Source organism: Sturnus vulgaris, chromosome 14 (genome assembly GCF_052056855.1).
Source record: "Sturnus vulgaris isolate bStuVul1 chromosome 14, bStuVul1.hap1, whole genome shotgun sequence".
Taxonomy (NCBI): Eukaryota; Metazoa; Chordata; class Aves; order Passeriformes; family Sturnidae; genus Sturnus; species Sturnus vulgaris.
Window position 1 is genome coordinate 12,050,524 of NC_142256.1, and position 26,190 is coordinate 12,076,713.

A 26,190-nucleotide genomic window follows, 5' to 3' on the forward strand; every position below is an offset into this window, starting at 1 on the left:
AGTAACCCAAACTGGAAAATGTTCTGGGATGCTGCAGTTGAGGCTGCCTTGGTGAAGATCTGGAGAGGTAAATGCAGAACCTGGTCTGTTCCCTCAAAGGCAATGGCATCTTCTCTTCTGCAGATGGCAGCTGGAAAATAACAAAAGCTGGATTGGGGGAAACCTGCAGGGGCTACAGAGATTTGAGGGGCTTTTAGGATGTGTGTTTCACAGTGTTTTCTAGGAAGACCATAATCAACACCAACAAACCTGCCTGTACATGTTTATTTTCTTATTCATGGGAGAATCCTGTTCCCTGTCTCCTCTGGATAGAGGTGGCTCTGGAAGAGCAGATGCTGTGGGGAGGGTGTCAATTCATCTCCCCTTGTGTGCTGTGGTAGGATAAAGGCAGAGCTGTAACTCTTAGTCCTACCAGGCAGCTCTGAAGGCTGTAAATCCTCCATTAGGCATAAATGCAGCCATTTTGGTTATTTATAGTTATTTACACTATCCATTCATATCTGTCAGGAGTGAAGGCAGTTCTGACAGTGCAGGCTTCTATCAGGTTATCTTTAATCAGTTTAGAGGCACCTAAGCCACAAATATATCAAATAGCCAATCCTAATGTTGGAGTCCTCTAAAGTATGACTGAATTATTTATTTTGTTATGATGAAAATGTCTGGGCTTTATTGGGTTTTCTTTGAAGAACTTGATTCTGCTTGAAGTCTGGAAGATAAAAGATTAGTGATTGTCTCTCCAAGTTTCTTACTCCAAATCCTTCAAGGCTTTTCATTTTTCACGAGCCTCTGTTACTACTTTAGAGTCAAGGTGAGGGAGCTGAGATTTCTTTTATTCTATTAAAGAGGTTTAAGTATATAAAGAATTTTATCTTTACTAATTATGCCTTGCACAGGTAAATCCAAGATACATTTAGCAATTAGGTGAGAAGAGATGGGCTGTGTGGTGGGAGCTTTTGCATGTTAATCACCAAGATGGGTCCATTGACACCAGCACTGCCCAGCAGAGCTTGTCTCTTACCATTTACAATAGTTTATTACTCCAGTGTCTTTAAGCCAATTAAGTTTTGATAATTCAGGAAGGTCTTCCAGGTGTTGGCAGTAGGAGGATCCTTGGGTGGACTTCAGCACTGCGTTGTTCTGCAGATTATTTGAGTGTGTGTGGGGAGGGAGGAGGTGATGTGGGGCCAGTGGGAGAAGTCTCCAGCTTGGGAAGTTAATAACTCTTTCTGAGTGTGGGGGTGAGAGGTGCTGGGACTCAGGAGGTCTTGGAGTTGAAGCAGCCCTGCAGAGGGGAGATGTGACCAAGGGCTTACAGCTGTGCTGTGGGGATGGCCTTGGCTGCCTAACCAGTGTGCAGGGTTGCACAGCTTTTCTAAACAGGAGGAAAGTGATTATGATTAACTGAATAAATGTATAAAATGATGCTTAGCAGGACTTGAAGGTGTCCTGAGTGGGGTGGTCAGTTTAGTATCTTCAGGTGAAAAGTGCATGTGAAAATGTCAACTCCTGCTTGTGGGCTTGTGAAATATTAAGCTGACATTTTAGAGTGGACTCAAAGAATGAATCCATTTATTGGAAGAGAATATTAAAACTCTTATTAGACTTTACAAGTAAATAAGGTCAAGAAACAGATCTCTGTAACATCATTCCTCTTCCTAATTAGTCCTCTGCTAACTGGAGTCTTGCTGCATCCTTCTGTGGTGCACCTATCTCCACTGTGGCCCTTCTCTGCAAAAGCTTTTTAATTTGTTGTTGTTCTAATATTTTCTTTTTTTTAATAACTTGAATTTAAAATAGGAATTGTCTCTCTGGGTCAGTTCAGGCTGCTGTTCTGCCTTTGGTGGGGCTTCCTGCCAGATGCTTGGGATGCACAAAGTTTGTAGTGGAAAACTATGCTGATCCATTTACCAGGTCGAAAACGATGTTCTAAACCAATGATTACGGGTAGGTGGAAATAATGTCTGCATAATGAGAGATCTCTGGTTGTCAGAATTGGTCTAGGGAGGTAATGTTTCCTTTCAAATAACCAGAACTTATTGTTCATAAATCACAGTTAATCTGTTTATTACACCAGCACACGAAGCTGGAAGTCTGGAGTGTGCCATAATGCTTAGCTTTAGGAGCAGAGCTGTAATAGTAGCAGCAATTTCAAATGATTTGAAATTGGGGGATCAGCAAAATGCAGGAGTTTGTGGAGGCTCTGGGCATTAAAAATGACTGCTGAGGATTGATGAGTTTCTTTAACAAATTGTAAAATCCATCATGCAGGAGTTAGGGCATGAAACTGCCCTCCTGAGCCACATAAACCATGGCTTTGGAAGAATTGCATGACAGTGCATGCTACCGGGAAGGGATATTTTGAAAGATGTTTGGTTTTGCTTTTGTTTCTTCCTCTCATTGCCTGAAGTTTCTCTGCCAGCACAGCACTGACGTGCAGCTCAGGGGGCTCTGGGGGTGCTGGATGGGTTTTCCCTCAGGGGAGCCTCTCAGTCCCGTTTCCCAAAATCCTGGTGCATCTTGGACAGCCTTGCTCATAGTTGGAGAGCTTGGAATGTGTCTCTGGAGTGTCTCCTTGCAGGAGGGACCTTGCTGGCTTTTGCTGCTGTTTCCCTGCACCCCCCTGAGCTCTGCAGTGCATCCCCACATCCCTAAATCCCCACACCCATGGCTTCTCAGGCTCCCACCTGCATTTCCATGCATCTGTTGACTGCTGCAGGAAGATTCTGTTCTATGCCCTTTGCAGCAACCCTCTGGCATATCCACAGAGGAGTAAAGTGTGTGTTAGGAGATATCCCTGGCCCCCCAGTCCTTGCTTTTGGGGCCTTCATGGCTTTAGGGGTGCAGCAGTGGGGAGCTGTGTGTGGTTGAGATCCCTCCCTGCATCCTGCCTCTGTTTCTGCCCTGCAATTAAACACTGCTGATGTCCTTCCCCTCATCAGTGAAATGAGGCTTGGAGGTTAATAAGGGGCTTTTTTAACTGCCTGTGTGCTGCTTCAGCAGTTTTTAAGCACAGCACTTGGTATCTGGGCTTAGGGGTCCCCATTTCCCAGTGTGTGGAGGAGCTCCTGGCTGCTTCTCTGCTGCCAGGCTGCTGTCCCTGCAGCTCTGATGCTTCTCTGCTGTGGAAGGGGATGGTGCTTTCCTGCTTCTGAGGAGTGAGGGAGCAATTGGCTGTGTGCAATTCCTGGAATTGATGCTGCAGCTCCATAGGGAATTTGGATAGACCTTTTGGACGGGGAGGTGTCTGGGCTGGGGGTCTGCAGGAGGATCACAGCCTTGCTGGGGTACCTGTGGCATTCCCTGCAGCTCCTGCACATCTGTGTGGTGCTGCTGCCTCTGTCCCATCTGCTCTGAGCACGATGCTGTGCCTGCATTCCCTGTCAGAGTGAGCTGTGAGACAGCCAGGGAGAGAGGGCTCCCTGTTCCTCGTGTCTCCTGCCTCCACAAGTGGGCTGTTTTCTGTAATTACCTTTCGAGCTCCAAGTTATCATCTTTTGATAGTTCAAGTACTAACGTTCTTTAAATGCCTCCCAACGCTATAAAGCAGTCCAATGACATCTCTTTAGCTTGCAGTAAGGTGATATAAATGTCATGTTACCCTTGAATGTGATATTTATAGAACTGTTTGGTGCTGTTGAATATTTGTGTTTTATCCTTTGTAGTTCCAGTAACAGAAATGGGCACAGCAGCATCTTCCATCACTTGTCCTGAAAGGATATATAGAGGCATTCTCATCCTGCAAAGTGCTTAAAATGCAAACAAGAGCTGGTTTGCATTTGCTGGGGAGGAAAGGGGAAAGGAAGGCAGCACTCAGCAGTAAAGACAGGGGCTGTGTCTGTAACGAAAACATTTTGCTAGATTGTCATCTGCTTCACTTTTAAAGCAGCAATAAGATATAGTGATAAAATGGCCAATGGTGCATTTCATCTGAGGGAAATGAACTCTTGCTGAGCCAATTAAACTGTCAATACACTGTGGTTTCACGTTCCCCTGAGCAGACTGGGTCACCTCAGGTGTGTTACTCACTCTGACTTCACCACTGATGTGAAATCAATTTTAGCAATTTATAATCTTTCATTCTACTGTGAAAGTATATTAATCTGTGAAAAACACTGCTCAGACAGTGAGGACACATGACAGTTTTCCTCACAAGTGTGTATGGCTGGCAGTGCCTCTTGGGTTATCTGGTGCAAGGAACCAGTGTAACTTTGGGACACTCTGGAGGCACTGACAATCCAGTTTTCAAGCATGGGGCTTTATCCTTAAAATGTTCAAAAAATCATAGCAGCGCCTTGGTCAAAATTTTCCTACTTATGTGAAATTGAGTAGTTTGAAATTGGCTTTATTCCTTCAGCCCAGAAGAAGCAGAGCTCTCCACACTGCTTTTGGTATCAAAGAAATGCTTGTGGCAGATCTGTGGTATTACTGCTCACTAGAAAGCAAAGCTGATACATCTGGCATGGATGGTGGAGAGATGCTGAGGGATGTGGGATCTTCTGTGTTTGTTTCTGTGGCTGCAGTATCTGAATGTTTGAGTTTAGGTTTTTATCCTGCAGCTGTGAAGGGGATGCAGGCTGGACTGTGTCTGGTTGGGATTGCCTGGAAAATCTCCTTCCATCCAGGTACCCTGGGATGCAGTACCTGCTGCTGTGTCTCCTTGCAGCCCTCAGAGTGCAGGTGCCACAGGAATCATGGAATCATTTCGGTTGGGAAAGACCTTGAAGCTGACAGAATCCAGCCATTAACCCAGCACTGCCAAGCCCACCACTAAACCTTGTCCCCTGGTGCCACATCCACGTGGTTTTTTTTTTTTAACACTTCCAGGGAGAGTGTTAAATGGAATCTGTGATTGCTGTGCTTGTTTAGGTATGTTTGGTGGGTGCTGGGTTGTGTCCTGTGTCACACTGGTTGGTCACAGAGGCACATCTGGGTTTGTGTGTGTCACCCAGGGATGCACAGGAGACGAGTGAAAACTGTAATGTGTGAAAGTAAAGCCATTTCCATGAAGTATTGCATTTAGGAATTAATGCATCTTCTATGACAGATTTAAATGTAGGAAGCCCTGCATGTTTAATCTGCTACTATTAAAAAAAAAAATCCCCAAAACTTAATTGGAAAAAATCATCTGAATGTGTGCTTGGGAGAAAAAAAAATCACAAACATGTTGGTTAGCAAGTAAAGATTAAAAAACCAACCTTCTGAGACAAGGCAAAACAAAGAGCAGTGTAGATAAATTGCAAATGAATTCTTTTGCTGATTAGCTCTTCCCAAATTTGTCATCTTCAAGTCAAAAAATCTATGAGTGCCATAAAGAAGCAATTTTAAAAGCAGTAGAGAACAGTAAGGCAGCCTCTAGGATTACAGCTCACAGCTTTGGAATTCACTCTTTTGGAAGGAAATTGGTGAGTAACAGATTGCAGTAATGCAGTGTATTTGTATTGGTCAAATTCCTATTATGATCACAGTGAAAAATGATGTTCCTTTTCCTAGGGAAAGGAAATTAAATAGGCCTAGTAATCCATGTAAGGAGATTGGTTTACATTAAAAGGAGGAAAGAATGTGAAGACTAATCAGATCAATGCATACTCTAATCTACCTCATTAAAAAAATAAAATCAAATTGCTACTGAATTTGTAAGGAATTACATTGAAATGACACACATGCTTTTACTGCCTTTTAATTATGAAATTATTTCAATCTGCTTGAGTCTGCCATGTAAGTGAGCTATCAACTGTTCTTAAATATTGGCTCATAAATTCAAAAAAGTTCTTTAAATGGAAGAAAATAGCATCCCTGGTCCTCCAGCTGAGAATGCCAGCCCAGATCATGACAGGGTCAGAGCTACCATTTGCACTGGGGAAATCTGTGCTGGTTGATTTAGGTGCACAGCTTCCCTCTGGATGAGGCTTTTAAGATTGTTATTTGTGCTCAGGGGAGTGCTTGGTCTCCAATGTCCGGCTGCACAGCCCTGATCCACCTTCTTATGAGACCTGTGGGGATGGTTATGTACTTAGTGAGAGCTGGATGATGGCCTGAGAAGGATTTTCACGTGTGATGTAAGGCATTGCCCCCTCTCAGTGGGGCTGTGGGGAGCAGCTGGTAGGTGGTTCTGCAGCTAAGCCTCCTCTTGTGTAGGTAAGACATAAAAAAAAAAATAAAACAAAGTGTTGTCTAAAGAGAAAAATTACAAGAAGAGTGCTGAACCTCTTGCACAGCATTTCTGCTTCCAGCAAACACTTCAGTCATGAGGAGTTAGCCTCTGCTGTTAATGTCAGTAAGACACATTGAAAACTTGGACTTTTTCTTTTTTTTTTTTTTTTTTTTTTTGGCTGAGGAAATGCAGGAGCCCAGCAGTGGATAGTTGTCTGCTCAGCTCCTTGTGGAGGGCAGGGTGATGGCTGGTGACCTTCTTTGTTTTTGCAGAAGAGCTGTGTGTGCTGCTCAGAGGGAGGATGATGTTTGACCATCAGGCTGGACCCTACCAAAGCACTGCCATGGACACACAGGAGCAGCACATGAGGCTGAGCCCTGGCTGTCCCAGCTCAAACAGAGCTGGTTTTGGGGGAGCTTAGGGACACAGGGATGGTTATTCCTGCCTGTGGTCTGGCAGGAGGATGGCATGGCTGCTGGGTGAGCTGTGTGCTGGGCTTTACCCTCTGTAGGAATGAGGGACAGCAGGAGGAGGAGGAGGAGGATGATGGTGTGCTGCTGAGGGATGGACTGAACACTGGCATGTGGTGGTTAGGGTGGTCTCTGGAGGTCTGTTGCTCCAACCTGGAATGCCAAAACCTTCCCAGAGAGAGGGTCCCACAAGGGACAGTCACCTAAGGGGGTGCTCTGGCAGGTCTGCTAGCCACCACATCAGCCTCAGCTGTGGCCTGTGGCCACAAGTGATCAGCTCACAGTGATTTCAGCTCTCCTTGCAAGGTTATCCCAGACCGACTCAGGGACAGAGAGACAGGAGTGTCATATGGAGATTCCCCAGAGATCCCTTTATTATCCAGCAGCTCTGTGAAGGGGGCCAGGGACAACAGCTCCCTAAAGAACTGGGGGAAAAACTGGGGTTTTTATGGGGGAAAGCAAGAGTGGCACCAAGGGGTTCCAAAGGATTACCATGGGTTCTGAGGCATGGTGGGATCACTGAAACCCTTGGGATAGCTCACCATGACAAGGGAGGATGTGCCCATCTAAGGAGCATCTTTCTAGGAGGGTGGAGATAAGCTAATCACAGCCCATTTAAGGGACATTCCTCCAGGGCAGAGGTGTGGCCAGAGCCATGGCAGGCCCATGGGCCTCCACATCTCCCCTTTCTGGATTTAGTAATAAGGCTTCTCCAAGAGATCTTTTAAAACAATGAAAAAGACACGAAGGCGTAAGTAACACAATAAGAATTACAATAAAAATACAAAACACCCTTAACCAAGTATGAAACTCATTCTGTTAATCCCCATTGTCCAAGTTCATATCTTGTTTATTTTTCTGTTGTGTCTGCTGGTTTGTGCTCGTTCAGCAACACCTTTGTCTCCCTGCAGGACTGGTTTGGTTTTGAGGAGCTCCTGTATTGACTTGGTGCCTGTAGGAGCAGCCCAACACCTCCTGGCCTGCTGTAGGTTCACATCTGCCCAGCTGTGCTGGGTTCCTCTGGCAGTTCCCTGGGGTGGGACCCAGGATGGGGCTGAGGTTCTCCTGTCCTTCCCCACTGCAGGGACCAGGAGGTCACACTGCTACTGCAGCACTGGAATAAACAAGGAGTGCCTGCATTTAGAGAGGGAGACTTGGAAAGGGGGAAAGATTTGCCTTTAAGAGCACTGTGCTGATGGAGCCTTCATTGGGAATAAACTTTGTGATTTCTGAGGAAAGACTAAAGGTGTGTTTCCATACTGAGCAGCTCTTCTGTTTGTTGAGAGATGGCACTTGTATGTTGGAATTTGCAGCAGCTTTAAAGCTGCAGGTGATAAGCTACTTTTCCCCCTTTCTTGCTTTTTTCAAAGGTTGTTTGTTTAGATAATGGCCTGGAAACTGTATTAGTAACCTTGTACATCACTTTTTGCTACCAGTGAGGAGTAAGCAGTGCTTCTGACATTTGAAGAAATGGTTCATTTTCTAAGGGATGTGATTCAGAATCTGCTTCTTGACCTAATGGACAGTATAACACTATTTTTTACTAGGTTGCATAGATTTTTACCTTGAAGATGCTCTACAAAGTGCACTGCATTACTAGTGTTAAGTAAAAGCAAATGCTTCACATGAAATGAGAAGGCAGTGTTTGAACTGGAGAGAGGTTGAATCCCATTTCTTTGTCTAGCTTGTGGTGCTTTGCTGTGCTGTAAAGCATGAAAAATAATTAGACTCACTAGTAAGTAAATATTTGGTCCTGAAATGCATCTTGAAGATACAGAGCTGGAAGAAAATAACCTCTCCAGATGCATGTTGATCCTCCTGGATTCATCTCACACCAGCAGCTGGATCACAAAATTGTGTCCAGAAAACTACATCAGAAGGACATCATTGAGGGTGAAAAGTTTATAAAGATTATGAACAAACCAGGCAATCTCTGCAATCTCAATTTGGTTTCTTACACATTGGAATACAGCCTTTAATTATAGCATCATCTGTTTTCCCACGAGCTTCCTCCCTTGTGTAAATGCACTGAATGAATCTCCCTTAATGAGTAATTTTCTTTATCCTTGTTGTTTGATGCCTATTTTTGAATACTTTAAAATGACACCTAAAGATAGAATTCCTCAAAATTTTCAATTACACGTGAGTACTTTATTTTCATGCTGCTTCATAGTGCTCAACACTGAGCAGAAGCACGTTTCACAGACAGGAAAACTAGAATTCAGAAGGACCCTAATGAAGACCTTTTAAGTTTGTGTTTACTGCAGTGTAACAACAGATATTCAAGATCTAGGTCCTGGGCTTGGGTTCAGCTTCTTTGGTTAAAGCTGGCTTTCACACCACACACCTTTTGTCCTCTGAAGCTGGCAAGGGCAAGAGCTGGAGGGGCAGTGTCCAGCTTTGAGTGCTTCCACTTGGTCTTCCAGTTAATAAAAAGAAGCATTAATGCACCAGACCCTGGGCTCTCTTTTGAAAAGTGGGAGATTTCAAGGTGGTAAATATATATTTTTTTTAAAATCAACTCTTATTTTATCTCCCACCTCTCAAGGCAAAAGTGATTTGGATTTGGGTGTTCCTGCAGATACAGCGAAAATGCACCAAACTCAACTGCATGCCCAAATTGTGACCAAAAAGTTCATATTTATATAGACTGTACAAAATCCTGTCAAAAGCTGAGTTCTGTTTCAAAGTCTGGGAAATGCTTTAGCTAATTAAAGAAAAGGTCAGCAGGATTTCTTACTGTAGGCAAAAACAGGAAAGATAAATCTTTCTTCTCTGCCTTGTTCTTAGAAGCAGTCGAACCGTTTTGGCTGAAATTAAAATTTGCCTGAGGCAGAAAAAAGGCACATGAAGTTGCAGTCCAGATGGCTGGAGCTTGGCAAAATTATAGGTAAGTAGGAATAGGGTCTAAAGATCAGAAGCATTAGGCAACTGTAATAAGCAGGGCTACCAGCTCTTCCTGTAATCAGTTATGATATTGAATCGAAATGTCTCTTGCAGAAAGCTCTTGTGCTGTTCTGAAGTGTGATCATTCATTCTGAGATTTGGAAGGGACTCAAAGCTGAAGTTAAAGCGAGTTTGCTTGTGCAATGTGAGAGGGTTTTTCATCCTCTGGATGCATGATGTTAGGAATGTGTCACTTCCTCTCAGCTGCATCTGTGTGAGTGTACCTGCTGTGGCCATGTAGACCTCAGCTGCCTGTGGTGTTGTTTTATTCATCCTGTAATCAGTCTGTGCAATAGATTGAACAAAACAAACATTGATCATAAGCAAATCTTTCATAACTTTTAGTTTGTAACTTATTTGCTGATGCATTTGTAAAGAAAAGTTTTGTTCCAATCCTGTAAATGGCTCTGCCTCTTTTTTGATTTGTGTTTGTGATGCTGCAGGAGTCAGTGTAAGCAGATTAAGGCATGTGTGGATATTTTTCCATTCAATATCATTTTCTAAAGCCTTTGGGGACTAACCCAGCAAGGGAACTTAGTTTATGGGCTGAGAAATGATCATCTGTTCAAGGACTTGACTCTAAACACTGTGAATGTGCCAGAAAATGTTTAGAATTCCTTAGTGTGCTCACAGGAGAAGAGAAATGGAGGAAGAAAAGAAAGAAAAGATGCGACGTTTATCTGTGACAGGAGCTGCAGAGAAGATGCTGCAGTAGCCCCAGTGGAGCCTCATGTCACCCTTTTGTGGAGGAAGCACTGCTCAATTTTGTCAGTAACGCTGATGCTTGTGGTTCAGGGGACAATAAAAAGTGTAAGGACCCCCAGCAGGCTGGGGCAAAGCTTCATTTGGGACAGGTGGCCCAGGGGGGTGTTTGAATCACAATCCCCTGAAAGATTTAAAAATCATGTAGATGTGGTGCCTGGGGACGTGGTGTACTGGTGGACTTGTCATTGCTGGCTCAGCAGTTGGGCTTGATCTTAAGAGGGCTTTTCCAGCCTAAATGGTTCTGTGATTTTTAAGCACTACCAAAATGTTGAGTTGCTCTGGGTAAGAGACAGTCTGCTCTGTTCATGAACATTTTGGTACCACTGGCCATCAGCTACAACAAGTGATGGAATCGGGTGGTGACCTGAGCCCTTAGATCTTTAGGGCTGTGAAACTCGTGTGGAAATGGATCTTTAGGGCTGTGAAACTCGTGTGGAAGTGGGGTTGGTGTCCTGCATGGGCAATGCCCGTTGTGTCCCAGCCTTTTGCCCAGGCTCTCCTGGGGAAGCAGAGATATATCTCCTTTTGTGTTCTTGCAGAGGTCTGTAAGTGCCCATAACTCACTGTGATGTATTTGCAGGCTTCAGGAAGGGTGTTTGTGCACGTTCTGGAGCTGGGGCTGCAGTAAAACAGCAGCAGCTGAGCTCAGGGGTGAGAGGGGACAGAAATCAGGACTGCCATGTGGTTTTTTTTCTGAAGATGACCCCTGCCTTGTCTTGGGTGAGCACTGAGGGGAGGCTTCAGGGATCCCTCTGAGATACAAGCAGAGTCAACACAGCACTTTTCTTCATCCTCTCTACAGACAGCTATAATTTTGGGTTGCCACCTCTGCATGCAGAGGTGTCAAAGCAGGAATTTAAGGCTGATTGAGCACTGAGTATCGAGCCTTGCCACTCTGCTCTCCTCTGGGCTTTTCATGCCCCTTCTTCTGAACAGCATGCAGCTTTTCAGCCTGCTCTCAAGGCAGAGGCATTTGGTTTGGTGCTCCTTACATTTAATTCTTCTTGTTTGCTTTTCTAAGCAGCCAGTGGCTTACCCTGCCTGTCTCCCTGGCCCCCTCCCACTCCTCATGGAGTGCCCTGTGTTCCTCTCCCGGAGTGAGATGGTTGAGGAGGTCATGCAGTACTAATAGGGAAGCAGATCTCTGATTTTGTTTCTGCTTATGGACTCTGACATTTCTGACGTTTTCTGAAGTGTAAAATGTTTCCGAGAAAACAGCAACTTGGCTTTTACTGAAAAATTAATTATGTTGGCACGTTGCCCATTGTGGTGGGCTTCAGTCAGAGGACAAAGCCACCGACATTAGGGGGCAAGGGTGAGGTGTGGAAGGACAGCAGGAACATTAGGGAGAGGAAATCTGCATTAATGTTAAGAGATCTAATTAAGCCTGGATTATCAGGGTGCAGTGGAAACTCTTCAGAAGCCATTAGCTTCTGTGCACTTACTGTATAGAGCTAACACACATCCGGGTTTATTTGCTTCATAAATTTGTTTTTTCTCTAATTACAGTTAACAGACTATGACTTTGCTCCTCTGTGATGTTCTCTGTGTCTCTGTTCCCCTCCATGCAGAGATGCACCTCGTACAGCACAGCATGTACAGCTCCCCATGTGCTGTCCTGGGGAGCATGTGGGAGTAAAATGGGGAAAACCAGCTGGGCTTGGTGCATGTGTGCACTTCTGAAGAGGTAGAAATCCAGTCAAAAGCACAAGAGGAGGTAAAATACCAAAGGGCTGTGCTGTTGATCCTTTATGACCTTTTCAATGTTGGTTTTCCTTTTGTCCTTTGAAAGGAGGAGATCATCAGGGAGCTTCACAGTAGGACTAAGGGAAGGATAATTCAAGTTCTTACTGAAATCTGGGATTAGGGACATTTTGTCCACATGAATTGCAATGAGACAGCATTGGTTTATAAATACACACACAAGTGTTTCTACCCAGCCCCTGTATTGCACAGTGGTGGTGGTTTGTCTGGTTTTGCTTCCCTGTGGGATTTGCAATCCAGGTGTACACAGGTGACAGCAGTTGAGTGTGGACAAAAGAGGGGATGTAAAGAAACAAACAGGTGTGTATTGATGAGCATGCAAAGAGCTGTGGTCTCAGCATCACAGCAAAAAAAATAAAAGAGGTGGGAAGGAAGAACCTGAAGGTATAGAAGTAAGTAGCTTTGCCCATGGTTCTGGTAGTTCTTCAGGTGTAGTGGAGCATGGGAGAAAAATTTGTCAGACAGTATATTCACATTTTCATTTTATTTCTTCAAGTGGTCTTCAAGAAGAAATGGAAATAAAGTATGGGCTGATAACATGAACAGAAAAAAGGAATAGTTATTGTACCCAGGCCTTGCTTGGCCATTAGTATTCTATTAATTTTCCCCCTGATACTAATGATATGAGGAAGACTGAATACACTTAAAAGGATGCATGTCATCAAAATGGTATCTGACAACAGTCCCTTCACTGCTTATGATGCTTTTGATTGTTAATGCAAATAAAATGTAAATGATCAGAATATAAAAACTCCCTTTTGTCTTTCTAACATTTTTATCTGCTTATTAAACAAATTGCATGGGAAAGTGAGTAGTCTGTTACTTAGTGCAGTGGTGTCACCCAGATACTTTGAAATGCTTAATGGTATAGAATGAAGTGTCCTTGGTTTGTGTATTTTCCTAGTAATAATGACATTCTAGGCTAAGTCATACTGCTCCTTCGAAATGTAGGTGCCTTGTCCTTACCAGATAATTGTAGTTTCAATGCATTGTGGTACTGTTTTACAGCGTTTTATGTCAGGATTTTAATAAGAACAAGTGGTGGAGGTGTAGAGGTGAGTTGGACTCTTCTCTGTAGACAGGAGTTGAGACAGAAAGAGCAGAAGACTTTACTGGAGACTGGGGTCTCCAAAATGGGAATCTTTGGCACCACCAGGAGCAGCTGTGAGGCTGGTGCTTGGTCAGGGATGAGGACAGGGCTGGCCTGGTGTCCCCATGGCAGCTGGAAGGGAAGACCCTGTGCAGGCACCTGCAGTGGCTGCAGGTGGGGAAGGGGCTGGAGCTGTTTGCTTCCATGGGCAGTGTGGTGAACCTTGGTCATCCATCTCGTGCTGCTGCTGTGTCACTGCATCAGGACATTTTCATGGGCATTTGTGGCTGCCCTGGGGCACTGCCAGGTTGGCACTGAGGTGGTTGTGTTGCAGGTCACCCAGGGCCAGTGATCAGTAGCAGCAGAGCCAAAGGTGAGGAGGCATTCTGAGGTTTCCTTGTACAGAGAAGTGCCAGATGCCTCAAACTTGAAACCACTGACTTCAAGTCAGCTCCCTGTCTCTCACAAGGCTTGATTTGCCCTTCTTGGTGCAGTACTGTTGCACACAGCTCCCCAAAGCATGCATGTTTTCCTTAAGGAAAGAGCAACACCATCTGCTGTTGCATCACAATCAGTCTTGTGCAGATATAACGGGGAGATGTAAGGTCAGTTCTCCTGCTTTCATTTGGTTCCTCCTTTCAGGAAAACTGCAGAAGTGTCCCTGGGTGCGTGGGGCAGCTTTGTTCCATGTCAGTGAGGGTTACATCCAAATGGGGTGAAGCATTTGCCATCCACCCTCTGCAGATGTTAACATTTCACACTTCCAAGCCAGGGTCTTCCTTTGAGCGCTGAGCTGGCCTAGATAAACTCCAAGGATTATCTTCCCTTTGAGGTTTGGGGTGCCTGGAGCCTGTGGGATCCTGCCTTGTGTTCACACAGGTTGCAGGTGGTCAGAGGAGATGCTGGTCTTCAGCTGTAGGGATGGGCTGGTCACTGCTTTGCACAGAGGGAAACTTTGGGGTGGTCTCTGGTTATTTGCTCAGTAGTCTTGGGGGCTCATCTGAAAGCTAAACAAGCATCTCTCCTTGACAGGTCACCTATGAACACACACACTGTTGATTGCCATGCTGGAAAAAAGCAATTTTTATAGTATTCTACACTGCAAGTATTTTTTTTCTTCAGTACTTTTTTGCTTTCCTGTAAAACGAGGTGAGCAATTGTTCTGTATTGACAGCTGGCTTATAAATCAGCCACTCACTTGCCAGATGAGAAAGTGGAAATGCCTTTTAAGCACTTTCATGTTTTGTGATCATTTTAATACCAGAATATTTAGAACCTCTTTGCATTGGTGCAAAGTAAAATAAAACATGATCTCTAACAGGTGCCAAGACAAGCATGGGACGAATCTCTCCTCTGAGGGTCTGAGAAAGGGATTTGCAGAGGAACTGCTGCAGCCCCAAGGGAAGGAGCAGCATTGGCTTTTGGATGTTAATTTCATTGTTTAAGGTCAGATTATGTTGATCTAAATCATGCAGCTAATTCCATCAACAAGCAAGACTATTTACATAGCAGATGGAATTTAAGTGCTGCTTCTCCTGCGTCTCTCCCTGGTTTTGTATTTAGGTTGCACCTGAAAAAATAAACTGGTGTCCGTGTTAGGAGTGAGTTTATTATGCTTACCTTGTTGGAGAGGTGTTGAGCTGGGTATTTCCCTTATGGCAACTTGCTTTTTATTGGTGTTTTTATGGCCCTTGCTGTGGTTGCCATTCATCTTATTTGACTTCACAACTGGTCTTCCAGTTGCTCTGTTTCTTTGATTACAGTGAAATAAAGCAGCTTCTTCTCCACATTTGTAATTGCTTTCTTTTGGCCTCCCTCCCCTGCTGGCCAAAGTCCTACCCAGAGTTAATTTTGATGTCTTTGTAAATATTTTCAGTGCATAATGCAGCAACAGTGGCACTGTGTAGAGAATCCAAGGGAAAAAAAATCAATTTGAGAGCTGGACAGAAAAATGCCTGCTAGCCAAAAACATCTGTTTCAGAAAAACCCCAAATGTCACAGCTTCCATTTTCCATAAGCCCAAGCTGTCTCCTTTCAGCTATCATGAGCCAAGGAGGTCTGTGCATGGGTACCTGACTCATGAACAGTTTTCCACAGGATATCCAATGGAGGGTTTCCATGGGAATGGCTGAGCCTTGTACATATTTATTGTTTTCCCTTCTTGCTTTATTGCATGGTACCCTCTGGAAGTGGTGTGAAGGGGACAGTACCTCCACAGGCAGTGGCACAGCAACAGTGCCCCTCTGATGGCTCTTTCCTTTGGGGGTCAAACAGGTGCCAGGACATTGGTGTGGCTTTTAAGGGGGTCTCTGGCTTTGTACAAGACCAGCAGCATGGCAGAGGTCTGCATGTGGCAAAATTCTGGCTGTCAAAGAGGGGACCCGAAGAGGGATGGGACAGGACCGTGTCTGTTTGTTGTGGTGCTGCAGCCAGGGGTCTGTTGGCTGCCCTGATGCATGAAAATGGACGTGTTCACTCTAAAGCATAATGAGCAAAGTGTGTTTTGAATTTTTTTTCTCCTCTCTAAAATTTTTAATCACTTTTTCTTCCCTCTTTACCTCCATGCAGAGCTCAGCACTGGTCCTGAGAGGGACTCACTTTTCCCTTCTCTTTCACGTTACTCTGAAAATTGCTTTGTGGCCTGCACACTTCTGACTTTACACAGCACAAACATTGCTCTCTCTGCTGCAGCTGTTCTGTCTCTTCCTGACAAGACTGGCTCTTTTCTACAACCTGGTGAAATATTAAATGAAGAATCTTGCGAGTTTTAAAGTTTATCAAACTGGGCTGTGCTAGGAGTAGGGTCCATGACCAGATCTTCTACAGTCCTCAGATAAACTTGCATTGGGAGATGGAAATAACCAGTGTCCTCATAGGGTCTGATCCTTTAGTTAAGTGATGATTACAGTGCAGTAGACTTTTTCCATTAGTAGAAATCTTCATCATCCTTTTTTTTTGTGTTCCAGTTAGAACAATCTGTTTTCTCGGTGCCCACTTCAGTCTTTCCCTTCCTTTCCTCAAAAAAATATCCTGCAAAACTTTGAGACACTAGTTCAGCTTGGTTTCTTGTATCAAGGCACTCCCATCCCTTTGGATGGGAATTTCCTTGCATTTCAAGACTGCCAGAGGAAAGCATCACCCTTGAGCAGGAGAGATGTGTGTGGCAGGAGAACTGGCTCCAGGGAATTGGTTTTCCCATGACAAACTGTGAAACTTCACCTGGCCAAGCCTGCCTTGCTGGAGCTGCCTGGGATCAGAGAGTTCCCACTCTGTTCTTTGGAGGGTGATGGCATTTTCTTGCCTGTTGGATTTCTGAATAGATAAGATGTTAAATGGAGCTAAACCAGCATTCTGCCCCTGAGATCCAGCACTGGGATTTTTGTCTCAGTTGAGACTGTTTTCTCTGGGATTGTCTTTCTGCTGGAGCCCTGCTAAGTGTTTAATAGGTGCACCAGCTTCTGGGATTACAAGCACTTTACTGGAACCCCATTCTGTGTACTGATATTCCCCAAGGGAAAGCAATGCTCAAGTGTTAAGAGACTGGATTCTGTTTCACCCACCTCATATTATTGCTACAAGTCATATTATTTTAATGGAACAGGGATCCATGTATTAGAGAATCTGTTGTGTTGGCAAAAAAATTAAAGATGCATAAGAATTGTGATCATGCTACAATAATTGCCTCAGTGGTAACATTAATGCTTTTTCACTTCACTAGCTCCTTGTTGATTGAACAACCCTTTTCTTTAGGCTATAAATCTCAATGGCACTACTAATAAAGAACTAAATAGTCTAATAATGTTCCCAAATGTAGCATGGCTTCACTGTTTTAGGCAAGTGCAGTCTTTTGTCCAAACCCCAGTCCAGTGTGGGAGGTGTGGCTGTGTGGTAGCTTCACAGTGACTTACAGCAATGTTTGTTACTGAACTCCTTCTGTGGGAGACAGGTTCAGAATTTAAAAAATTACGTAGTTACCAGTAACAGAGAACTTTCAGTCATTTGAAATGGGAGATCAAGAACCCCAGTGAACTGCATCTGGTGATGGTGCCCTTCTTGCCATGTGTCCAGTGCAAATACTGAAACGCTGCAATATATTCATGGCAGGTGCTTGAAACCTGTGATTTTACATCATGTCTGAAGTCCTGTTTTGCATCACCACCAGAGCAGTTTCACCATTCATTGCTCTGTTTGGCAGAGGCACTTGTTTTGCGTGGTGGGAGATTGGGTAGGGTGGGTTTAGGGCAGGAGAGCCCTGGGCATGCAGAGAATGGAGATTTTATCAGTTTTTATCAGCCCTTCTTCAAAGTAGAAAATAGAAGTTTCTTCTGAGCAGGTATGCCATCTGCCTGAGCCCTTGCTGGAGAGGTGCTTTTCTTCTGGAAATGTTGGTTATTCAAATTGGTTATTCAAGAAGCATTTAAAAGGTTCTTAACTGCAGTTTAAGATCTTATGAATGGCTTTTCTTGCAGTTGCAGCTGAAGAAAAGCCCCAAAGTGTTAGATGGTGCTTTTTAGCTGTCACTTGAAGAGATCAGCAAGTGTTCAGTCATTTTGAATTGCCAAGTTTGTCAGATTGCTACGGGGTAGCTTTTTGGGGAGTCAGAGAAATGAGACACTTGTACACACAGCTCTGGGTGCCATTTGTTTTCAACTCCAGTTGGCATCATCTCCCAGCAGCACTAAATACAGCAATATCTTTGGATTTCTTTAGGTGGTGGTGTTTGTCTTAAGCTTAAATGTTTACCAGTCCAGCCACATACTAGAAATGCCACAGGAGTTCATCCTCTCAGGGACTCACAGTGCTGCTGCTGGAGTTTGGCATTAGCAGGGTGACACTGCTCCACAGAGCTCTTCTGCAGATTCAGCAAGACCTCTCTGTGATGAAGTCACTTTGCTCTCTCTGAGTTTAGGCTGCCATAAATTATTGTTGCTGAAGCAAAAATGCAGTGACCCTTCATAAAGCTTCTTGTAGAAAACACCCTGGTCTTTTAGCCCAACAGAAAAAAAGTCTCTTCTGTAGGGAGGTGCTGCCTCTTCTGAAGCTTCATTCTGCAGCTCTTCCTGCACATCTGCTGTCCCTGGGCTGGGGACTGGGGACTGGGGACTCTTCCACAGTCAGTGCTGTACCTGCTGCAGAGCAAAATCCTGGGCAGGTATGCAAAATCCTGTCTTGTGTGGGAAGATGGGTTGTAAGGATAGTGCAGAAGGCAATTTTCCTCAATGAATTACAGGTGTACTGATTGCTGAGAAGTGTGGAGACAGCCTTGCCTGCCCAATGAGGATGGGGGTTATAAAAGAGTGGGTCAGCTAGTCCAGAGTGAGTTGGAGTTGGAGCTTGAGAACCAGGGTCTGCTGAAGTTTGGGGTGGAGTCTGCTGGCTGTGAGGAGGAGGGGACATGCAGCTGTGCAAGGGACAGACAAGGTAAGAAAATGTTGTGCAAGGGACAGACAGGGTTAGGTGGCTGGATAAGGGACACGTTGGGGTTAGCCAGTCCTGCAGAAGGAAGAAAGAAACTTGCAGAGAGAAAGAGAAAGGGAGTCAGTGTTGTTTGGAGCTGCCTGAGAGAAAGCATGAAAATAAGGGGCTGGTGATGATGCCTCAGTTGTGTCTGCCTCAGCATAATTACTACAGTCTTACGTGGGGACTTTGGTAAATGGAATTACTTTCATACTTTTTATAATGTCTGATAAAGAGTCAGTTGTGAAGCTGGTAGGGGGATGATTTGGGACCTGCTGGAAGATGGGCTAGAAGTGACAGATGGAGAAGAGCTCTGTCATTCTATCCATGGCGTGGTGTGCTCTCCTTATGGCAAACAGAGCTGCAGTGAGTTAATGCTGCTCCATCCTCCTGGAGAAGGGCCCCAGCTGTGCTTTCCTGAGCTCTGCCTCATCTGTTGGGCTCCCAGCTCATTAATGGACTGTGAGGCTCAGCTCCCGAAATTCTTCTCAAGCCTGGTGTGACCTTTTGAGGCTTTTTCTGTGTGCCTGTAGGATGTACAGCTCTGTGTGCTGTGGCAGACCAGGAGAGAGGCAGTGGTTGTTTTTTTTTTTTCCAGGAAGCTTATCTGCAGGTTTGTTGGCTGTGGAACACGGGCAGTGCTGAGATTCACGACAGGACTGACACCTTTGGTGGGCTTAGGGGGATTTTACACTCTCTGGAACGTGTTTGTGTTGCAAAGGCAAAACTCTGGCAAATGGACTTAACCTCCCAAGCACAGAGAAGCAGGAACAGACCAACTGCTGTAAAAGTCTCCCTTTGGAGTGTTTTCTTAGCAACCCAGTAACTGCTCTGGCAATAGATGATAAACGAACGGGGCTTAACTTCTAAGAGATAATGTTAAGCTTCCACAACTGGGCATTGTGCTGGGAGCAGCTAAGCACAGCGAGCTGTCGTGCCTACATAATAAGGTTTTTGATCTGACAAGTTTTACTGTAACTTCAGAGCAGGCTGGCAGGAGCAGAGAGGTCCGGGGGGAGCGGGGCTCGATGAAATCTGTGCTGAAGGGGTGCCAGGAGCCTGGCTGTAAGCAGCAAAGTCCTGCAGGGGACTTACAAAATGAGCAATTTATGCCTCGTTCCTTTAGGTTTTTTTCATAGCAGGTAAGGTTTTGCTGCAGTACCCTCAGAGGTATCTACGTGCCTTTACCTGCTGACAGGTAAAGAGTGTGAGAGTCACCAAAAGCATCTCCTCATCCTCCCCAGGCTGCCTGCAGAGGACAAATTGAAGTTTTGCAGGTGTACCCAACGTGCCTGGATAAAACAAAGTGGAAGGAAAGCCTATGAAGAAGCTCAGCCCTTGGTCTAGCAAGGGTTCTCTGAGCAATGCCAAATGCTGAACCAGCTTTGATAGCTAAATTGCTTTAGCTGGCTTTAATGTTTTCATTGCTTAAAAGAGGCAGAGGATATGCTTTTTGATGTGCTGGCTTTAGAGGGTTTTTTTGAGGAGGAAGGTGTTGGTTGATAAAGTGCACAGAGAAATAAATTTCTTGTATATATCTGAAAATCCTTATTTTGTCTGCATTCCACTTTCATCTTATATTTCCTGTCAATTTATATGTTTCTGATAAATGCCGCCTTTTGGTGTAAAACAGCTTGAATATTTAAAACACGGCATTTTGATTAGCTAAACTATAGATTTGCTTTGACATGTCATTTCTTTTGTTCTAAAATGCCCTGACAATTCATATCTGTGGCAGCCAAACAAGCAAATTTATGTACAAAGCTATTGTTCATTCTTGAAGTGTCACTGCTAAATGAGACGGAGTTTAAACATTTGATTCCCCCCTCTTTGCATGATGGGAGGTCCATTTCTCAATAATGAAACCAGTTTTCTTGCAAAAATTCAATTAAATGAAATATCAAACATAAATCAGAACGGAGCTTGCTTTGAGTTCCCATATGTGCCTATTGCTGCAATGATAACACTGGAAAAGGCATTCTTCAAACTGTGCTTTTTGTCTCAGTATTGTTTTTCTGGAGGAAAAAAACTCACATAAAACAATGATGAAAACCAGAAGTTTTGTGGGCTACAAAGGAATGGTCTTGATGTTCTCAAACTTGGAGGTGTGGCAGCCTCTCCCAGAGCACAGTGGGACTCCTGGAAGAAGGAAAAGTTTTTGGAAAATGCTATTTTCCTATTCTCAGGGATGGCTCTGACCACAATTGTTCTCCATGTTGTGGAGACTCATTGCAATGTCATGTCCATACCTTTCTAGAATCCCTGAAATGGAACATTTTGTTTTGAGACATAATTTCAAGAAGTGTTAATGCCTTTATTTCATCCATTTGTATGAAATAGGAGATTAAATCCCTACTTGAAGTTCTAGTTTCTGAAAAATCTTTGCTGCCAGAACCAATGTGGGTTTTTTTAAGAAGCTTTTTTTTTTAAAGTTTAAAAACCTGCTGGTGAACTCTTCGTGTGAAAATTCTTTTTTTTTTCCCTGTGTTAGAATAAGATGATATAAAAGGCTAACAAGGAAAGGTAGGTTAAAATACTTCAGATATATCTTGGAAAATCTATTTCAATTATGTTCTGTGTGCTTTTAGTGGAGACGATAAATCCTGAAGAATTAAGAGAGCCATAAAGATAAGTGTTATAGGAGAGCACGTCTCACATTTCACCTCTGGAAATTAAAATATTTGCTGTGAAATCAGACATTATAAGGGTCACTGCTTTGCTTGTGGTCATTAATAGCAGGAGCTGACTGTTGGAAGAACTAAGGGAAGCCACTTCCCATAACATGGAAATTAAATCTGCAATTTACTGAAAATTCCCTTCCTTGTGAAATGACTTGCTAATGCCAGGCTCTGAAGGAACTTTGCTTTATATTTCAAATTTGCATTTGGACGGACCATCTAAACTTTTATCTGCCTTGCATGAAATATTGATTACATTAGCATAGCATGAGGTCACTTTTCTGTCTGTCCAGTGTGGCTGGGCAATAAGGAAGACAAATGAGTTGTTTCCAAGATGTTAATGTTTGTGAGTGGGAGCACAGAGCAGCTCAGATCACAGGTGCCACTTTGCTGTCCCTGTGTGAGCATCTCCAGGGGTGTCTGTCCCTGGTAAATGCTGCTCTGCTGCTGCTCAGAGGGAATTTGTGTGACAAGTAACAATTACTTCAGACAACTACTGACACTGCACTCAAAGCCACCCCCAGACTTTATTGCAACAACATTTTCCACCAGAAAGAACAGTAAAACCAATGAGGCAGAGCCTGCCTGGCCTCCTCCTTGTGGCTATGGGAGAGTTGTTGCAATGTCATAAATGGCCTAATATGTCTAAATGTGAGCTCTGCAGCTGACTTTGGGCTTTTTACTGGGCCCTTTAGTGCTCATCTGTGGGTTACCATCGTGTGAAACGCAGCTCTGGGTGCTCCTGTGCTGATACTTTATTTTTTAACACCTCCCTATATATATAATGTGTCTATATGTATATGTGTGTGTGTATCTATCTCACTGTATAACACCTTCATTTGTTCCCAGTCGCTGGACTGGGGTGGATCAGAGTTCCTGGAGCAGGGGTGGCACTTGCTCAGGTGTGTGTGTCAGCCAGTCTGCCCCACTCAGCACAGGCAGGTTCTGGTTCTGTGGCTCACACCACCCGGCAGAGTTGGAAGGATCACAGTTTTTGGGAGGCTCTGTAGACCTTGAGGCTCCAGAGTGGTGCTGCTGGTTGTTTTTTTGTTCTCCCAGGGACCAACCATCAGTGTATAAAGACAGTGCAAACATTGAGTTGTTATGGCTCACACGACAGCTTTCTAATAAGTTTTTATTTCTGAGACCCCAAGGTATTGTCTGTGTCAGTGGGTTTTTACATCCTGACCTTTCTGCCTTGTTTTGCAAGAGCAGTGCTATCCAGGAGCAGAGCAGGATGTTCCAGGGATTTTCTTGCACTCTGATGTGGTCCCTGGGGGCTGCCAGGCAGCATTTGGGCTGACAGATGAGCATCTTAGTCCCAGGAGTCCCTCACTACCCCAGGCTGGCCAGCAAATACAACAGTTGGGCATTGTGCTGACAGTCCCAGGAGATGGAAATCTGTGTTTCAGCTGCTCCCTGCTGTGCTCTTCCAGTGAGGAGGGGAACAAAGAAATGCAGCACGAATCACCTTTTCCACTTAAATCTTTTGCCTTTGTATCTTGTAAGCTACATACCAGAGTTATTTGTTGTATGTCTCTACTCATGGATGACTTGCTCATAGGCTGGTCTGTGAAAGGCACTGAAATTTTTTGGACTGGTGGGGTAGTCTGGTCTCAGAAGTGATATTTTGTAGTTTCTAGGCTCTGGATTCCCCACCCTTTACATTTTTCCTTTTTTCCCCCTCTCTAATGACTGTTAAAAACAAAGCTGCTCTAGGTAAGTTGTTTGGAGAAGTTTGTTTTAGAGATGTGTTGCTGATCTGGGGTAGAGAGGCATCTATTTAACCTTGTTTAGAACTGCATCTCAATGGAAAGCCATACAAAGGATGGGGTGAACCCTATCAACAGACTTCAAACTACCTTTACTGTAGTCAAATTGAATTCTAGTATGATCTCTACAGTTTTCTTCCAACACCAGCCCCTATTATTGTAGCTTTCTTCTGGATTTCTTGTAGTTGCCTTGCATCTTTCTTAACATCTGGCACAGCAGAGTGGATTTGACATCAAGTTAAGATTTCACCATTTGATGAACAGAGCAGAGCAAATTTCTCCAGTTTTACATATGGCACTTGGCATCAGCACTCCTGCCTTCCTGTTCTTGCCCTTTGAGCAGCCTTGGGTGCTTTTCCTGCTGAGCTCCTGCCCATCCTGGTGTGTTTGTCCATGTGGCTCCTCCTGGAGGACACCTCTGGGCTCTTGCTTGAGCTAATTGAATCATCTCTCCAATTGGCCAGAAGATCTTGAATTGTAGTCTTGTTTTCCAAAAATTCGAGGGGGCTTTTTGGTTGAATTTTTTTTTTATCTCCTCTCCAGTGAGGTCCTAGGAGAGCTCCGTTTTCCATCAAAGGAGGGAGTGGGAAGTAGGAGAGCTCCCAGACAGCCTGGGGTGCTGTGCCCCTCCCCTAAGTCTGTTAAAACCACACATAGTTTGGGTGTCTGTTATGTATTAAGCAATAAGACCAGAAAGATGATTTGCAAAAAATCCTGATTTATGCCCAGTCTGCTTTCTTTCCTTTCCTTAATGCTGTTAACTAAGGATGGCCTTTTTAATGTGGAGGATAATGACCCTCAGGTTTTGTGCTGTCCCCCATCCCTGTTTCCCCAGTGGGACTGGGGGATGTGTGTGGGGTTCTGTGCCAGCTCCGTGTCCTTCACCAGAGCATCCACAGTGTGCTCATACCTTGCTTTGGGGTCCCCTCCCAAGGGAATGTCAGCCTTGCTGCCACTTTCTAAGGCTTCCTGTGTGCCTCTGTTCCTGTGTAAATAATGGCCAGTCTGCAGAAATGTCCCTGGATTTGTTCTGTCTAAAGCCACGGGTTTTAATCTGCAGACCCCATCCTGGGTCAGCTTCTGAAGGAGCTGTGAAACTAAAACCACTGGATTGTCTCTTGGCATAAATTTGCTTCCCAGGTGCTATGTGTTATTTTTTGGGGTTTTAAATGTGCAGCAAAGTGAACGATGTGGGATGCTGAGAAGAGCTGAGCCTGGTGCTGGGCTTGGTCTCAGGAGTGCCTGTGCCTTGGCAGACCCCTCTTTCATGTTTGCACATACAAATGAAACCTGTGATTCAAAGTGGCCCAACCTGGACTGGGCTTTATGAATCAGTGGTGGGAGAGACTAAAACATTCATGTGGTGAATATACAATGTGAAATGTGGGAGACAGTGCAAGGAATTCAGTTTGCTGAATTGCTGGAGGGGTACAGAGTTATCGAGTGCTCTGGGCCTTGCTGGGCTTTCAACAGAGTGTAGGAGGAAAAAGAAATCTGCCCATTGGGAACCTGCTATCTAGGTCTGACCTCTCCAGTCTGTTCACTGAATAATTTAAGCTGGTAAGGATATCTGGAGCTCATCTGGTCCAGCTGCCCCCTCAGGGCAGGGGTTGCAGTTTCCAAGTTGCCTCTGCAGCTCAGAGCTGCCCCAGCTCAGGGGCTGGCATCTCCCAGCCCAGTGAGCTTTGCCTGCATTTGGCTCCCTTTCCCTGCTCGTGGTCTCTCTGTTTATTAGTCCTGCTGCATTTCTGCCTTGGTGTATTGCTGTTTTCAAAGATGCCTTCTCCCCCAATTCTGGTTCACACATGAGAGTTGCAGGGTTGGTATGAAAAGGCAATTTGCTGTTGATTTACCTGGTGCTGTTCATGGGCATGAATTTTTCTCTTCAACATATTGAATTAACTTGGGTCAGTAAGTTTACAGGGGGCACCATTTAAACCAACAGAACCAGCTTGAAATGATTACCAGATGCCACATTCAGAATACACGAGTTAACAAAAATTATTTAGGGCTCATAGGGTATAGTAAGGTCCAGCTGCACATAACTGTGAAATATTAAGCTTGGTCCTGGCATCGTTAAATGTGATGAATCTCTGTCTCTGACACCATCCTCCAGTGAGCAGTGCCTCCAACAGGCATGATTCTAATGCAGAAGTGTTTGGTATTTGAGGTGATGTATGAACATTTGGAATGTTGTCTGCTTTGTGGAGTGTGTCTCCTACCTCGGGACTGCCTGGAGTTTCCTCAAATGCAGCCTCCTTGTGTTTGTTCTCAGCACTGGGATGTTTGTGCTTTCAGTTCTTCATTCTTCATTAATGATGTACACAAGTGTCAGCAGAGCCTTCCTCTCGTGTTTGTTATTTCTTGCAGTCATTGACACACAGGCATGTGTGATAAAGACTCATCAAAGTCGTCATTACTCTACAGTTATCTGCTCTGAACTGTCTGGTTTGTCTGTAAACCTCCCTTTGATCTGAGCCTGTTCCTGGCTACATGCCTCATTATTTACTTTCCTGTAGCATTCCCTTCTGAAGAGCACACATCTCTTCTTCTGTTTAATTCACGATCAAAATATATTAGTGCTCGTATTTGCCTCCCTTTTTTAGCACAGAATACACAACGGTGACAAAACCCACCCAGCCCCCAGGGCTGCTGCTTGTCCTGCTCTCAGGCTTGGCCCCTCCAGCTCCTGTCTGCTGTTGTGGAAGGACTGAGGGTCTGTCTTGGCTCGTCACTGGAGGGGCTTCAGCCACAGTCAGGAGTAAAACCTGGACTCGTGATTGCCTCCTGGCACAGCTCAGAATCCCTGTAATGAATTGTATTTCATGCATAGTTGTGTTTTGCTGGGGAAAACTGACAAAGAAATCAACACCAACTCGATTTGTCTTTCAGCTGTACTGCAAGAAATGTGTTGGAGAACATGTCTGTTGTTGGGAAGGAAGCAATAAGATGTGAGTGGAAGGGGCAGTCATCCCTCTGTACTTTGACATGCACTGTGCAATTGTCCCTCTGCTCTGGTGAGGCTGCACCTTCACTGCACTTCAGTTCTTGGCTCCTGCACTGAGGTGCTGGAGCACCCAGAGAAGGGCAATGGAGC

The 26,190-nt window shown here is 44.6% G+C and overlaps 1 protein-coding gene across 5 annotated transcripts in view; it reads left to right on the top strand.

Annotated features, from left to right (window-relative positions):
• GPC3 (glypican 3) overlaps window positions 1-26,190 on the top strand; it is a 142,371-nt gene that overhangs the window by 12,981 nt on the left and 103,200 nt on the right. Inside the window, exon 3 of one of the 5 annotated variants that reach the window (XM_088173146.1) lies at window positions 9,418-9,511. The exons of 2 other annotated variants lie outside the window; for them this stretch is intronic. In XM_088173146.1, coding sequence (XP_088029272.1) covers window positions 9,469-9,511 — 43 coding nt within the window. In that variant the 5' untranslated portion in view covers window positions 9,418-9,468. Of the gene's footprint in view, window positions 1-9,411; window positions 9,512-26,190 lie in introns of all 5 variants that reach the window. 2 more of the 5 variants (XM_088173148.1, XM_088173149.1) reach the window with 2 other exon arrangements.